The 17,520-nt window shown below is 41.0% G+C and overlaps 1 protein-coding gene across 5 annotated transcripts in view; it reads right to left on the bottom strand.

Annotated features, from left to right (window-relative positions):
* The window catches only part of SLC18B1 (solute carrier family 18 member B1), a 36,227-nt gene that overhangs the window by 12,418 nt on the left and 6,289 nt on the right, over nt 1–17,520 (bottom strand). For 4 of the 5 annotated variants that reach the window (XM_086317901.1, XM_086317900.1, XM_086317899.1 and 1 more), the window contains 5 exons: nt 10,539–10,634; nt 10,150–10,223; nt 9,270–9,417; nt 6,830–6,986; nt 113–249 (listed from right to left, as the gene is read on the bottom strand). In XM_086317901.1, the coding sequence (XP_086174027.1) occupies nt 113–249; nt 6,830–6,986; nt 9,270–9,417; nt 10,150–10,223; nt 10,539–10,634 (612 nt within the window). Of the gene's footprint in view, nt 1–112; nt 250–6,829; nt 6,987–8,072; nt 8,155–9,269; nt 9,418–10,149; nt 10,224–10,538; nt 10,635–17,520 lie in introns of those variants that run through there. The other variant, XM_086317902.1, reaches the window with a different exon arrangement.

Genomic DNA, 17,520 nt, shown 5'->3' on the forward strand with positions numbered 1-17,520 from the left:
ATTCTGCCTCCTCCTTGCAGCCACACCCGGGACTTTCTAGCAAGCAGGGCCTAAGAACAAGCAATTATGTGCATCTACCACAATGGGGAGTTTTCATCACCAGGCTACTCACCTTCTCCAAAACAAAGAGGGACAGTGTAGGATCAAGGAAGCCAAAACAGGAGCTGAATGAGGTGATGACAATGGATAAAAAGGCAACCTTGGGTAAAGTGATGAGTTTCCAGAATGAGTGTTTCCCTTTATCAGACTCTTTGGGGTAAAAATTTAAAAAGAAATTAGACTAATTAACATTGCTGAACTTAATCTTTCAGTCTACTTTCAAAAGTAAAATTGGTAAGGCCATCTTTATCCAGTAATCAAAACAACCATACCTCTGAGTTTGCCTAAAATTGCACATTATCAACATCTGCATATAAGTTATTCAAACCTAGAGGCCATTTTCAGGTACTTAAAAAATAATTTCTCAGATTCAAAAAAAAATCAACTGGAATCAGAGTATGAGGAGAAGTGGTCTTGATTATAGGTCATCATCTAGAAGGCTTTCCCCAGATGGGAGAGAGAACATATAAAGTTGCCCTTGGTGGTAGGAAAAACCAGACGCTCTATCAGGCAACAATGTGTGTGTGCTGAGGAGGAATCTGAGTCAATCAAAGAACACAAGACAATTTTTTTCTGCTTATGGAAAAACACTGGATTGAAAGGGATGCTAGTGAATCACGAGTACATTCAATTTGGCATCAAGGTCAGCTGACAGCCAACCTCGTGTCAGTCGCTCAGTCGTGTCTGACTCTTTGCAACGCCACAGCCTTTAGTCCGCCAGGCTCCTGTATCCATGGGATTCTCCAGGCAAGAATACTGGAGTGGCTTGCCATTCCCTTCTCCAGAGGATCTTCTCAACCCAAGGATCAAATCCTGGTCTTTTGCATTGCAAGCAGATTCTTTACTGTTTGAGCTACAGGAAATCCTTTGAGCTATAAGGAAGCACCAACCTCAGGTGCTGTCATTTCCCCAACAGCAACACAACTTCTGCACTGTCCCAAGCACCAGGCATGGTTGTTCCCAAGCCTCCAATCATATCCTATAACTCCCTTCTTCTTTCCCTGCTAATTTTTCAATCTCTAGCCACTCTGTAAAGCCTCATTCTGGTCCTAAGCATCCTGCAAATTTTACCTCCATTATCATGTAATTGAGCAGCCTAAACTGCGTTTCATCTTCCATGGTTTATTGTTTGATCACTTTCCTATCTTCCACCTAATGTGCTCAACAAAATCTTTGCTGAGTCAGATATCATGCCAAATCACTGGGCACACAAAGCCAAAGAAGACAAACTCAGATCCTGATCTCACAGAGAACTTACAAAAAGGTGTGGTTGAGAGCCAGGATGGAGGGTAGCATTTGTAGCATATGAGAGGGTTGCCTAATAAAGAGGGAAAGCTGTTTAAGAGAGAATTTATGAAAGTTGTAATATCTAAATTACTGTCTAAAGGATGAGCTTGAGATGAGCAAGGAAAGAAGGAGGAAAGAATAACCCAGGCATATTATCCAGGAATGGCTCATTGTGAGACTCGAAAGTGAGGGGAAAGTATTCTGTTTGAGGAAATGGAAGAGCAAAAGTAAAGAAGGAGGGTGGAGCTTGGAGTGTCAGGAGGAGAGATCATACTGCAGAAGGATGTAGTGATAAGATGATGCAGGACTTTGTAAAGTAGGCTAAGAAGCCCAGGAAATCACTAGAGGTTTCAAACAAGAAGTGAGAATCAGATTTGCAGTTCAAAGAGCTACACCTGTGGTCTCCTGGGAAATAGAGACAGGAGGCGAGTTAGGAGACTGTGCCGTGAGCTAGGCCAGGAAGCTCTGAGGGCCAGAGCAGCACTGACATATCCTCATTTCAACAGAACTCATTATGTAATAAATTCTTGGTGAATAATGATTTGGTAGGAAGCAAAGTACAAAAGAAGCATCAAGTGTGGTCCAGCTATATTTGTCAGGATAAGAGGGATACAGTTAAACTGTGGTGTTGGTTTCTTAATTATTGCCAAATAGTCAATGATGAACCAAACGCGAACCCAACCTGTTTCACTACAGATTTGACTTAGAAAAGGGCTAAGCCCACCATGTGGCTCAGTGAGGCAGGCCAGTAGGGAGACTTCACTGATTATGGATTTTGGATTGTGTATTACCAATGTTTAAAATAACAATGATAAAGGATCAACTTTAATCAATTACATTTATTGTGTATATAGAAGTATTACGGGTCTATGGCATAAGACAAACTATTATGAAATAAATAGTCCCTTTCTCTGAATGCAAGGTGGGAAAGGGGATTATCACCATAAGAACATACAGGAATGTCCATGAAAATGAACACATCATGAGTTTAGCCAAGCTGTTGAAGAAGCCCAAGTAATGAAAACTTAGGGTGATACCTGTTTCCAGAGACACATAGCAGAATCACCCAGGGAGCTTTTCCAACCTCCTTAAAAATCTCTCTGCTTCCTCCAATTCTGATACATTCTTCTTGGAGGACATGACTCCATAGTTGACAGTGCCTGCCACAGGAAGCTGCTCTGAGAGGTAAGGAAGCTGAGAGGCCTTCAGGTGTGAAGGGACAGGAAAAACGCAGAGCACTGCGGCACTACTGACTCAGCATTTAGATCAACGATTGAGAGGGTTCAGGGAAACTTTCCAGAAGAGGTCATACAATTAAGTTTTGAAGGGTGAGTTGGAGTTTGGTAGAGTGGAAGTGGGAGACAGTCCAGCTCATGTGACTTGCCTGAGAAACCTCTAACAACAGCTTTTAGTGGCTTTCAAGGTAAAGCTCACAATTCATGGATTCAGGCATTTTTATTAAGAGGATTGTCATCCCTACAGGGGGCTTCCCCAGTGGCTCAGTGGTTGAAAAAAAAAAAAATCCACTGGCAACGCAGGAGACGCAGGAGATGTGGGTTCAGTCCCTGGGTAGGGCAGATCCCCTGGAGGAGACCGTGACAACACACTCCAGTATTCCTGCCTGGAGTATCCCATGGACAGGGGAGCCTGGCAGGCTACTATCCACAGGGTCTCAAAGAGTGAGACATGATCGAAGGGACTGAGCGCCACACACAGGCATCCCTAGATGGGTGGGAGGAGGGAGTGGTGGTGGTAGGGAGACTCTAGAGGGAGGAGATATGTGTATACTAATGACTAATTCACGTTTTGTATGGCAGAAATCAGTACAACATTCTAAAGCAATTATCCGCCAGTTAAAAACATAAATTTTAAAAAACTAAATTAAAAAAAGAGGATTGTCATGTACATGACTGTGTTTTAAAAATATTTCTTTAGGGACTTCCCCGGCAGTCCAATGGTTAAGATTCTGCATTGCCACTGCAGGGCGCATGGGTTCATCCCTGGTCCCCTGGTCAGGGAACTAAGATCCCACATGCCAAATAGCATGGCTGGCAGGGGCAGGGGGGGTGGTGTTTGGGGGCGGGGGGAGCTGTGCAGGATTTTTCTTTAGCACAATACAGAAGAGGAGACTTGGCAAGCAAATATTAAGGATGAGAGACAGCGAGGGACTGAAATCGACTCTTCGTAACCCAAATCCACAGTGTTTATGGGTTTAAAAGGAAGTAAACAAGTGGAGTAGAACTTATAGAACACAAAATTCTGCCAATATCATCAAAATAAAAGGAAATTTAACTTTCCAGCCTTACCTATAAGCTTTCCTAAAACAATAATTTTTAAAGGTACTCCTTAATGGGAACACCTAAATTTATATTTATAGCTTTAACATTATAAATTGTGATATTTAAAAATATATATATCAGTTTCTCCCATTCAATCTAAATACAAGATCCTTACTTGGATAAACAGAAAGTTTGCCAAACCATTTTGTTCATAAAAATATAGTGGGCCTTAGGAAGCAAAACAAAGCATAGTGGGCCAAACAAAAGCTAGTGGAGGTGATGCAATTCCAGCTAAGCTATTTTAAACCCTAAAAGATGATGCTGTGAAAATGTTGCACTCAATATGCCAGCAGATATGGAAAACTCATCAGTGGCCACAAGACTGGAAAAGGTCAGTTTTCATTCCAATCCCAAAGAAAGGCAATGCCAAAGAATGTTCAAACTACTGCACAATTGCACTCATCTCACATCCTAGCAAAGTATTGCTCAAAATTCTCCAAGCCAGGCTTCAATAGTTCGTGAACTGAGAAATTCCAGATGTTCAAGCTGAACTTAGAAAAGGCAGAGGAACCAGAGATCAAATGGTCAACATCTGTTGGATCATAGAAAAAGCAAGAGAATTCCAGAAAAACATCTGCTGCTGCTTCATTGACTACACTAAAGCATTTAACTGTGTGGATCACAACAAACTGTGGGAAATTCTTAAAAAGAAGGGAATACCAGACCACCTTACCTGCCTCCTGAGAAATCTGTATGCAGGTCAAGAAGCAACAGTTAGAACCAGACATGGAGAAACTGACTGGTTCCAAACTGGGAAAGAAGTACATCAAGGTTGTATATTGTCACCCTGCTTATTTAACTTACATGCAGAGTACATTATGTGAAATGCCAGGCTGGATGAAGCACAAGCTAGAATCAAGGTTATGTGAGAAATATCAATAACCTCAGGTACACAGATGACACCACCCTAATGGCAGAAACTGAAGAGGAACTAAAGAGCCTCTTGATGAAAGTGAAAGAGGAGAGTTGAGAAAGCTGGCTTAAAATTCAACATTCAAAAAATGAAGATCATGGCATCTTGTCCTATCACTTCATGGCAAATAGATGGGCAAACAATGGAAACAGTGACAGACTTTATTTTTTTAGGCTCCAAAACCACTGCAGATGGTGACTGTGGCCATGAAATAAAAAGATGCTTGCTCCTTGAAAGAAAAGCTATGACCAACCTAAATAGTGTATTAAAAAGCAGAGGCATTATTTTACTGACAAAGCTCCATATAGTCAAAGCTATGGTTTTTCCAGTAGTCATGTATGGATGTGAGAGCTAGACCATAAAGAAGGCTGAACAATGAAAAATTGATGCTTTTGAGCTGTAGTGTTGGAGAAGACTCTTGAGAGTCCCCTGGACTGCAAGGAGATTAAACCAGTCAATCTTAAGGGAAATCTATCCTGAATATTCATTCAAAGGACTGTTGTTGAAGCTGAAGCTCCAATTCTTTGGCCACTTGATTCAAAGAGCTGACTCATTAGAAAAAACTCTTATGCTGGGAAAGACTGAAGGCAGGAGGAGAAGGGGACGACAGAGGATGAGATGATTAGATGGCCTTGCTGACTCAATAGACATGAGTTTGAGCAAGCTCTGGGAGATAGCCTGACATGCTGCACTCCATGGCGTTGCAAAGAGTCAGATACGACTGAGCAAATGAACAACTGGAGCTTTACGTTAATTAAAGATGCAGGAAATTTTTAATTGAGGAATAACAGGAACAAAGAGAAATAAGTACCAAGTAACTAGGCTGACAGTGATTAGAGGGGCTTCAAAAGATACCATGTTGTGGGAGGGAGGGGAAGAGATGAGGAGAGCAGGCCAGGACTCAAAGAATTACTGATGCTGGGGCCAGTCCAGCACCTAATCACAGAAGTTCTAAATACCACATCTCACAATTAACTAGTAAGCCATCTTTTCTCCCTATATGATGTTATTGATAAAGAGTAAACAGAACTCTTTCCCCTATTGCAAGAGAATCTGACCTGGTGTCAGTTTCTTAGTTGACAGCCAAGTGTTCACCTGTGAACCCAATAGGAGGCCAGTCCGGGATGCCTGACTAGAGAAACAACTATCACTATGCACAGAAAGACGACAGGCTCTCCTCCAGCTCTCGAGCTAACTCGGTGGCTGTGTCACAGTAGGAATCTGATAATGGTAAAATACCGATTCCATTACTAGGCAATCTGGCTTATAATGAAAATAATCCTTGACTCGTAAATTTCATCTGTACAGAAAGAACTATAAACCAGCCATCAGTACTCGACGCTTTGTGCCTCCCTGAGCTTGGGGACTCCTGTACCCAGAACGTGCCTTGTGGAGACCCAGGCAGCTGTGCCTATGGAGTTGTTATGGGATAGGTTGACTCCTACAGGGCATGAAGCTTCGGAGCCAAGACGATTTCCATTACTGCCTGATGTGGCCCTGAGTCCTCACACTTGAGCTATGCTGCACACACAGCTACAAGAAACCTTCGGAAGGAAGGTCTAACTTTGTCCTCCTGTCACAGTGCCTTTGGAGAAGGCAATGGCACCCCACTCCAGTATTCTTGCCTGGAAAATCCCATGGATGGAGGAGCCTGGTGGGCTGCAGTCCATGGGGTTGCTAAGAGTCAGATACGGCTGAGCGACTTCACTTTCACTTTTCACTTTCATGCATTGGAGAAGGAAATGGCAACCCACTCCAGTGTTCTTGCCTGGAGAATCCCAGGGACGAGGGAGCCTGGTGGGCTGCCGTCTATGGGGTTGCACAGAGTTGGACACGATTGAAGTGACATAGCAGCATAGTGCCTTGTAATGGAAAGATTCTTTACATTAAAAGATGTAAAGAATCTTTAATTTAGAATTCAGGAAGACATCTGGTGGGCATTGCATATGTTTTATGATAAGAAATTTAATATTTGCTAATTCTATAGGTCAGAAAGAGTTTATGACAATTTATATAAACTAATTGCCCACTGCAACATTTCTGAAAAGAGAATTGATTCTTTCAGCATGCACTACAAATCTATTAGTGATTATATAAAATGAAAGTGAGTATATGTTAAATTGGTCTCCTACAAAGGCATAAAAATACTTAAATTTAAGATTCTTAAAATGAGCAATAAATTAGGTCTTACCATAATTGGGTAAAATACACATGTTGAGGGGAACCATCAGCAGAACTATGCATCCCAGAAAAATGAAAGGCACCTCATAGCCAAAGGACTGATACAAAAAGCCACCCAAAGGAGGCCCCAGCACTAGTCCCAGTCCAGAGAAAGTCTCAAGACTTCCCTAAAAATGGGAAAACAAAAGAAAATTGAGTTAATATGTTTCATTTGAAAAATGAACAAAGCATTAATAGAAAGTTCTGAAAAAAATTCTATCCACTTTACAATTTATACACACACCACCCACCAAGATAGACCAAAAATTTAAACATGCACATTGAAATTATTAAAGTACTAGAAAAATAAAATATGAGAGTTTTTTCCTAATCCTTACAGTGAACCAAATTTTCTAATTATGACATAAAAACTCAGAAGACACAAAAGAAGACTGATAACTCTGATTACATGAATATATGAAAAACTATGGACAGCAAAAAAAAAAAGACAAACAAAGAATGGCGAAAAAGTACTGATAAAAGACTAATTTCCCAAAAGCACCATGACAGCAACTGTTAATGAATGAGGCAAATCAGCAGTACTGTGGGAAAATGGGCAAATGTTATAGTCTATGCTATGCTATGCTAAGTCACTCCAGTCGTGTCCGACTCTGTGCGACCCCATAGACGGCAGCCCACCAGGCTCCCTCGTCCCTGGGATTCTCCAAGCAAGAACACTGGAGTGGGTTGCCATTTCCTTCTCCAATGCATGAAAGTGAAAAGTGAAAGTAAAGTCGCTCAGTTGTGTCCGACTCCTAGCAACCCCATGGACCGCAGCCTACCAGGCTCCTCCGTCCATGGGATTTTCCAGGCAAGAGTACTGGAGTGGGGTGCCATTGCTTTCTCCGATGTTATAGTCTGTTCACACATAAAATGAAAACAACTCACGCTAATGTGAACTGACCACCTCTAACTTGCAGGACAGCAAAGCCCTACTCCAAATATGTTCAGCCACAAAACCTTGTTTTACAGAGCATGTCAACTGACTAGCATCTTTCTGAACCCCTCTGAAAAATATACTTTATGGAAATGGAAATAGTGTATCTGTTACAGTGGCCACCATGGCATGACAAATTGCCATAGAACCTAAAGCGAATTTATCCAGTTATACAATACATATACAGATATATGTACTTACATTAATTGTATAAATACATATGGGTATATACTTAATAAAAGTGTGGATATTTATATTTATACAGCAAATAGTTTACCTGATGGTCAAAACTTTCAAACTGTAGTATTAATACAGGTAAATGAGGGAACATGGTACTGAGCTGATTAGATCTGAGGTCTCTGAAAGTGAAAGAAAGAAAGAAAAGGAAGTGAAGTCGCTCAGTCGTGTCTGACTCTTTGCGACCCCATGGACTGTTGCCTACCAGGCTTCTCCGTCCATGGGATTCTCCAGGCAAGAATGTTGGAGTGGGTTACCATTTCCTTCTCCAGGGGATCTTCCTGACCCAGGGATTGAACCTGGGTCTCCCGCATTGGAGGAAGAGGCATTAACCTCTGAGCCACCAGGAAAGGTGAGGGTGGTGCCTATTCTCATATACAAACCAGGAGTCCTTCAGAAATGCCTGGTTCCAGAGGAGAGAAGGCAGCAGATAAAAGCTGGGACAAGAATCTGCTATGTCACTAATACTCTGTGTCAAGGCATCTGGGCAATATATGAAAATGTATGTCAATATGATGCTACCAGGCTCTGGATTTTTATGGTAAAGTAAGTTGGAGAAGACTCTTGAGAGTCCCTTGGACTGCAAGGAGATCCAACCAGTCCATCGTAAAGGAGACCAGTCCTGAGTGTTCATTGGAAGGACTGATGCTGAGGCTGAAACTCCAATACTTTTGGCCACCTCATTCGAAGAGTTGACTCATTGGAAAAGACTCTGATGCTGGGAGGGATTGGGGGCAGGAGGAGAAGGGGACGACAGAGGATGAGATGGCTGGATGGCATCACCGACTCGATACACATGAGTTTGGGTGAACTCTGGGAGTTGGTGATGGACAGAGAGGCCTGGCATGCTGCGATTCATGGGGTCATCCTTTCCATGACTCTGGGAAAAGTGGAAACAGGACTCTAGTATAAATCTGCTTCAGGCAGCCCAGCCACAATCTAGGCTACAGAGAGATAGCAAATATTACTATGGAGGCTTTTTTTTTAAGAGGTAAAAAGGAGTATTTGGTTTTGCCATTTAAGGGCTTGTAAGGCCAGGAAAAGCACCTAAGTAAGACTAAGGGTACATTTATTGACAGCCTGCTGCTGAAAGTAGAAACTGGGGTAAAAGGTAACAAACATAGAGAGTAGAAAAAAAGCAGGTCTAGAAGAATGGGCCCCAGCTTTGGCTTGAAAGGTCAAGCAAACATTTTAGCTACACTAAAAGGAAAACAGGAACAGTGTATAAAATACTTACCAATACTGTAGCCACATTGTTTGGAAAAGCCTTTGCAACGATAGAAGAAGAGGCAGTTATTGCTGCCTCGAAACTTATTGCATCAGTTATTCTCAGTAGAAAGCACATAGCAATAAACACTGGTCCTTCTGGAACTTGGTCCAAGAGACTAAAAGAGAATAAAACAATCCTCAAATGCCAAATTGATTTTATTTTTTTTTCAACTGTACTCACTGAAAACAGTAACACCTCAATCATAGTTATTAAAGTAAGTCACTTTAGAATATGAATTTTTAAGAGTTTCTTTGTTATATTTTTAGTTGGAGGAATTTGAGTCATAATAACAGCCTTATTGTCCTTTTCTTTGACATATTTTATGGCTTAAATAATAATACTAAATAGGTCTTTTGAAAAATGTAGAGTCAATCTAACAAGAACCTATGCAGAAAGACTTAGATTTAGGTCTTCCCCAAACAACAACAACAAAAAAAGCAAAATCAGGAACCTGAGAAAGACTTCTGATACATTAGCTTAACATCTATATTCTGATCTTCTTTAGCTGATTGTTTAGACAAGAAACTCACCTTTTTGCTTGAGCCAAAAAAATTTGTGACTCAGAAAAGTGAGTTAAGTTTCTGTCACTCAAGTCACAGAAGTCCTAAAGAACAGATTCAGCAGCCAAATTAATGGTGATCCCCTAGAGGATTTTTTTTCTTAAGATCAATGTCATTCATTTCATTCTCCACACCATCCAACTCCCTTCACCATTAGTCATATGCCAGGCATTTGATAATCAATGGTAATGATTGATTTAAAGAAACCATTAACCATTAACCATTTTAAACTGAAGATAAATTAGGAAATCTGTTCAGGCTCCCAAACATATCAGAACATGACTTACCCAAAGAGAACTGTAACTGCTCCTGAGACAAACATTCCTGCTACAAACATAAATTTTGCTCCAATATGTACAAGCTATAATAAACGTAAAAGAAAATGGTAAATTGATGACTGCTACAAGTCTATACTGACATAAACAAATCCACTGTATCAGGAAACAGAAGATTTGGGGAAGATATATACAGTTAACAAAAGGTAATTCTTTAGTGGAATGACAACACACATTCTTACAAACACGGAAGAAGTTAAAAATCAGTCAGCCATAAGAGGGGAATTGTCAACTGAAGCACAGTTCATAACATACGATGCTGGTTATTTCTGCATCAGTGGAAATTTTAGACTTGTAAATTAGAATAACTCATTACACCATTTAAAAAAAATAATACTTACATATTTTCCAAATACCAAAGATGCCAGAAAGTCAAACAAAGCATAACATCCAAAGATTGTACCAATAACTGTATTGCTGGCTCCTTTCTTTTCAGCCTTTAAAAAAAAAAAACAGAAAAGAAAAAGTTTGAAAGATAAACTAGCAACAGTATGGGGAAAAAATGGAGCTACTAGATCAGAGGATCATCCTCCTGTAATCTTATCTGTAAAGCAGTTTCAAAGATTATTATTTCAGAATAAACAGGCTAAGAAAGGAAAGGAAACTGTAGTAAAACTTAGTTCTCTGACATGAAAATAATTCACTCACCAAGCCTTAAACAAATTGTTAACTTTATGATCTTGAGAGAAAAAGAGCAAAACTGGAGGTATCACACCTCTTGATTTTGAAAATAGATTACAAAGGTGTAATAATTAAAACAGTACAATACTGGCCTAAAGACAGACATATGTCTCAATGGAACAGAACAGAGAGCTCAGAAATAAACCTAAACAAACATGGTCAATTCGTCTTCCATGAGGGTGCCAAGGACACAGAATGGGGAAGAGATATTCTCTTCAACAAATGATGTCAGAACAACTGGACATCCACATGCTAAAGAATGAAACTGGATCCCTATCTTATACCACCCACAAACTAAACTCAAAGCAAACTAGACTTAAACATAAAATCTGAAACTGTTAAACTTTTTGAAGAAAATGGCAGATGCGGGACTTTTTAAAAATTATTTTTATTGGAGTATAGTTGGTTTACAGTGTTGTGTTAGTTCACTGTACTGCAAAGTAAATCAGTTATACATATACACATGTCTACTCTTATTTATTTTTCCATATAGGTCATGACATTGGTCTTGGCAATGATTTCTTATATGTGACACCAAAAATCTAAGCAACAAGACAAATCAAACAAATGGAATTACACTGAACTAAAAAGCTTCACAGCAAAGAAAATGATCAAAAGAGTGAAAGGGCAATCTACAGAATGGGAGAAAGCTATCTGTAAACCATCTCCATATAAGTAGCTAATATCCAAAATATGTAAGACTCTCCTACAATTCAATAATCTATTAATAAAAAACCACCACAAAGAACATGACTTAAAATGAGAAAAGGATTTCAACAGACATTTCTCTAAAAAAGAGACATACAAACGGCCACCAGGTATAAGAAAAGCTGCTCAAGATCACTAACCATCAGGGAAATGCAAATTAAAATCATAATGAGATATCATCTCACAGCAGTTAGGATAGACAGCAATAATTGAAAGCACAGAAGATAACAAGTGTTGGTGAGGAGGTGAAGAAATCAGAACCTTTATACACTGTTGGCAGGAATGCAGAATGGTGCAGCCTCTATGGAAAACAATATGGAGGATCCCCAAAACATTAAAAACAGAACTACCATATAATCCAACAATCCCTCTACTGTGTATATACCCAAAAGAATTGAGAGCAGCGTCTCAGAGATATTTGCAATCCCATGCTCACTGTGGCACTAGCTGAGATAATACAGAAACAACTAAGAAATAGCTAAGATAATATAGAAATAACCCAAATGTCCATTGACAGATGAATGGACAAAGAAAATGTGGTATATACATAACACAGGATATTATTCACTTCAAAAATAAGGACATCTTGGCATCTGCAACAATATGGATGAAACTTGAGGAAATTATGCTAAACGAAGTAAGCCTCACAGAAGAACAAACACTGCATGATTCCGCTTGTATCAAGTATCTACAATAGCCAAATTCATAAAAGCAGAGCTTAAAATGGTGGTTGTCAGGGACTTTGGGAAGGAGGAAGTGGGGAATTATAGCTCTTTGGATATAAATTTTCTGTTAAGTAAGATAAACTCATGTTATGTTCTCACCACAAAAAGAAGAAGAAGAAAGAAAAAGTCCACAAGAAAACCCAAGGGATTTTTTGGAGGTGCTGAATAAGTTTAGTATTTTGATTGCAGTGATGAGTGAAGAGGAACTAAAAAGCCTCTTGATGAAGGTGAAAGAGGAGAGTGAAAAAGTTGGCTTAAAACTCAACATTCAAAAAACGAAGATCATGGCATCTGGTCCCATCACTTCATGGGAAATGGATGGGGAAACAGTGGAAGCAGTGTCAGACATTATTTTTGGGGGCTCCAAAATCACTGCAGATGGTGACTGCAGCCATGAAATTAAAAGACGCTTACTCCTTGGAAGGAAAGTTATGACCAACCTAGATAGCATATTCAAAAGCAGAGACATTACTTTGCCAACAAAGGTCCATCTAGTCAAGACTATGGTTTTTCCAGTGGTCATGTATGGATGTGAGAGTTGGACTGTGAAGAAAGCGGAGCACCGAAGAATTGATGATGCTTTTGAACTGTGGTGTTGGAGAAGACTCTTGAGAGTCCCTTGGACTGCAAGGAGATCCAACTAGTCCATTCTGAAGGAGATCAGCCCTGGGATTTCTTTGGAAGGAATGATGCTAAAGCTGAAACTCCAGTACTTTGGCCACCTCATGCGAAGAGTTGACTCATTGGAAAAGACTCTGATGCTGGGAGGGATTGGGGGCAGGAGGAGAAGGGGATGACAGAGGATGAGATGGCTGGATGGCATCACTGACTCAATGGACATGAGTCTGAGTGAACTCCGGGAGTTGCGGATGGACAGGGAGGCTGGTGTGCTGCGATTCATGGGGTCTCAAGGAGTCGGACACGACTGAGCAACTGAACTGAACTGAACTGAACTGATGACATCATAGATGGTGTGCATGTGTCTAAACTCATCAAGATAGATATATTAAATAAGTGTAAATTTTTGTATAACAATTATACCTCAATAAAGTCTGCCCCCAACCAAAATAAGAATTGTTAGCTTTAGCAGGCCAAAATCAGAATTAGAGTATAAACAAAACAAAAAGCCTTGGTTGAGGAAAGGTAAGCTCTGCTTCTCCTGTAGAACTAAGCCAACAGTTGATCTTGAAATGCTTTCTTTTTGGTATATTTGAGTTCATAGAATATATACTTATTCATCTCTGCCCCCAGTTTTTGGCACAGAACTCTGACTATCCTTGTAACTTCCTTAGTGATAAGAGCCCTAGGAGTAATAATGTTCTAATATTTGGTCTTTGACCCTGGTTCCTGACACCAAGCTCCTAGTCCCTTGGCATCTCTGGGTGACTCTTGGTGATTCCTGCTTGGGGATTAGTCACCAGAAAGACCAAGCCATGATTAGTTTAGAACTTTTGGTTCCACACCCCATTCTCCAGAGAAGGGCTGGAAACTGAGTTAATGATTGATCATGCCTATGTGATTAAGTCCCCATAAAAATCCCTAAGGTGTGGGACTTGGGGACCTCTGGGGTCAGTGAACACATGGAGGATCTGGGAATGTGGCTCACCTGCAGGGGACATGGGAGCTGCATGCCCCTGCCACATACCTCCCGCTCTGTATCTCTTCCATCTACATGCCCAGCTATATACTTTATTACATCCTTTTATAATAGTGTTAAGCAAGTGTTTCCCTGAGTTGTGGAAGCCATTCCAGCAAGTAACTGAATCCTAGGCGGAGAGGTGGGAGGGTCATTGTGTCTTGCCTAAAGTTTTACCTGTAAGTTCAAAGGATTTGCTAACAAAAGAAACCATTTATTACACACAAATAATTTCAATTTTTTAGATTTGGCTTAATTTCAACATGCAGTCATTAAAAAAAAAACAAAAGAAATAGAAACAAGAGAGAGAACTAACAGACAATACACCACCAAACTGAGCCAACAACCTACATCCAGACTTAAACAGTGCTGGGAAGTCCCTTGTTAATAGCAATCTGGAGTCACAATGGGAAAGGGTCCTGAGTGGTGTGTCCACCCCATGGGTGAGACTTCAAATTGTGGTTAGGGGTCTCCCACTTATAATCCCAGGCCTCAAACTGATATCATCATCAGTTTGCATGCAAAGCTGCAGCTCTGGCTTTGGGGTTCTTTGTTAACTTTTACACTGCAGTTTGCTTCACTTTGTGAGTCATAGGATTTTGTTAGACCCCAGGGATTGGCCAGATTTTCAGAGGCTCGAGAATTCCAAGACCCACTCCTTTTCTTATCTAAGCACTACCTGTGCTTGGAGGCAGGATCCGCGGTGTCCAGGCAGGTCAGAAGTAGGTCAGAGGCCCACTCTCCTGCTTCTGAAGCCTGAACAAGGTTTCCTCCATTTTAATTTCCCTAACACATGGGAGGGAGACAAGAGGCACAGGTTCAATCCCTGGGTTGGGAAGACCCCCTAGAGAAGGGTATGGCAACCTACACCAGTATTCTTGCCTGGAGAATCCCATGGACAGAGGAGCCTGGCGGGCTACAGTTCATAGGGTCGCAAAGAGTTGGACATGACTGAAGAAGCTTCACACACACACACACACACACACAACACATGGGAACCTGTAACTTGTAGCCAAGTTGGATGGAAGCTGGGGGTAACATGGAGACCTACTACTTGCAATTGGCATCTGAAGTGGAGGGCAGTCTTGTGGGACTGAGCTCTTAATTTGTGGGGTCTGGCCTAATACAGATCAGCATTAGAACTGAATTGAATGGCAGGACATCCAACTGGTGTCACAGAGAATTGCTTGGTGTGGGGAAAAGATCTACACTGCTGCTGCTAAGTCGCTTCAGTTGTGTCTGACTCTGCGACCCCATAGATGGCAGCCCACCAGGCTCCCCTGTCCCTGGGATTCTCCAGACAAGAACACTGGAGTGGGTTGCCATTCCCTTCTCCAATGCATGAAAGTGAAAAGTGAAAGTGAAGTCGCTCAGTCATGTCCGACCCTCAGCGACCCCATGGACTGCATGCAGCCTTCCAAGCTCTTCTGTCCATGGGATTTGCCAGGCAAGAGTACTGGAGTGGGGTGCCATTGCCTTCTCCAAGACCTACACATCTGGTGTCAAATGTGTTGTGAGTGTGGTAGCAGTGTGAGCATAAAGGTGAAACACACGGGAGGAAGGTTTTCCAACTCAATATCACATTTAGTTACAGGATCAAATGCCACTAAAAAAACCCAAAACCCCCAAACAACCACTTTACTTTGCTGGTCAAAAAAATCTAACAGAAAGTTCCTTAAGCTAGTACATGAGTCATCCCAAGGACCGTTCAGACCATTCAGTTCTCTATTTCTAATACCAACTACCTAACAGTTCATAGAAGATAAAGTTTCCTTTCCTGACATCAATGACACAGATGAAAGAAGCTCCCTCTCCTCCCAACATGCTGCTGAAACATTTGGAGTAATTTATCACCCATCAATGATTCCTATGATTGTTTATAGACTACTCTATCATGGCTCCTAAATTTGCTACACGTGGTGGTGCTGCTGCTGCTGGTGCTTTAGTCACTAAGTTGTGTCCGACTCTTATGACCCCAGGGACTGTAGCCTGCCAGGCTCCTCTATCTATGGGATTCTCCAGGCAAGAATACTGGAGTGGGTTGCCATTACATTCTCTAATTGCTATAGATGATATAGTGTTTATTCTAAAACTGCTTCTTTTGAACTTCAAATGCTACTATTAGTTGTGTTGTACAACTGAACAGACAGAGGTTTGAAAACCTTTCTAAAACCTTGGAATTATGGTGGATCCTTAGACCAGGTTCTAGCTATAACCATTTAAGAGGTTAAAATATGAGTTTAATTTTTTGAGATAAGATTGGCAACTTGGCAAACCATGAAGCACTAAGTCTGAAACACACATCTGTCCTCTCGGGCAGTCAGTGGTCATTTATCCAGCACCTTCTATGCATCACATAGGAGCCAGCAGTGAATATTTATAATTAGAAGATGTGACTTAGATTCATCCTTTGCCAGGGCTTCAGCTCTTCCACAAATCACTCTACTCTGAATACAGAAATGTGTGTGTACACACATACTCCCTTTAAAATCTGTCATCCACAACAGCCTTAATTCTATTTATTTATCTTTTCACTCTAACTACATTTTTTAAGATAAAAAATAAGTTTATCACTTCCTATAGTAAGTTATGATAACCATTCAATCCTTGTCTTTAAAAATATATATTCTTACATTGTGTTTCTAAATAAAGCCTACATTTCTCAAAGCATCATACCACAGGAAACCAGATGGGTGAACTCTATCTTTTTCTAATTTTGGCCCTATCACATGGCTTGTGAAACTTCCAGACTAGGGATTGAATCTGTATCCCCTGCAGTGGAAGCACAGTCTTAACTCTTAGACCACCAGGGAAGTCCAGGTGAACTCTACTTTTCATTGCTAAACTATAGGAAGGAAAGGCCCTCTCACTCTGGGAAGCACTACCTACCCCTGAAGTGCAGTCCCTAAGTGCCTGGTTGTGGGAGAGAGTGGAGAAGTTGAACCTAGAGCATTCTAGAAACTGCTTGGGTGGCATTTTGGCCCATAATTTGATGAGACTCAGGATTAACCATTTCTTTGACTTAAAGCTCAACATTCAGAAAATGAAGATCATGGCATCCGGTCCCATCACTTCATGGGAAATGGATGGGGAAACAGTGGAAACAATGTCAGACTTTATTTTTCTGGGCTCCAAAATCACTGCAGATGGTGATTGCAGCCATGAAATTAAAACACGTTTACTCCTTGGAAGGAAAGTTATGACCAACCTAGATAGCATATTCAAAAGCAGAAACATTACTTTGCCAACAAAGGTTCGTCTAGTCAAGGCTATGGTTTTTCCTGTGGTCATGTATGGATGTGAGAGTTGGACTGTGAAGAAGGCTGAGTGCCAAAGAATTGATGCTTTTGAACTGTGGTGTTGGAGAAGACTCTTGAGAGTCCCTTGGACTGCAAGGAGATCCAACTAGTCCATTCTGAAGGAGATCAGCCCTGGGAATTCTTTGGAAGGAATGATGCTAAAGCTTAAACTCCAGTACTTTGGCCACCTCATGTGAAGAGTTAACTCATTGGAGAAGACTCTGATGCTGGGAGGGATTGGGGGCAAGAGGAGACGGGGACGACAGAGGATGAG

This window comes from Bos grunniens, chromosome 9, assembly GCF_055505025.1.
Source record: "Bos grunniens cultivar Pamir isolate PY7600 chromosome 9, Bosgru_T2T1.0, whole genome shotgun sequence".
Taxonomy (NCBI): domain Eukaryota; kingdom Metazoa; phylum Chordata; class Mammalia; order Artiodactyla; family Bovidae; genus Bos; species Bos grunniens.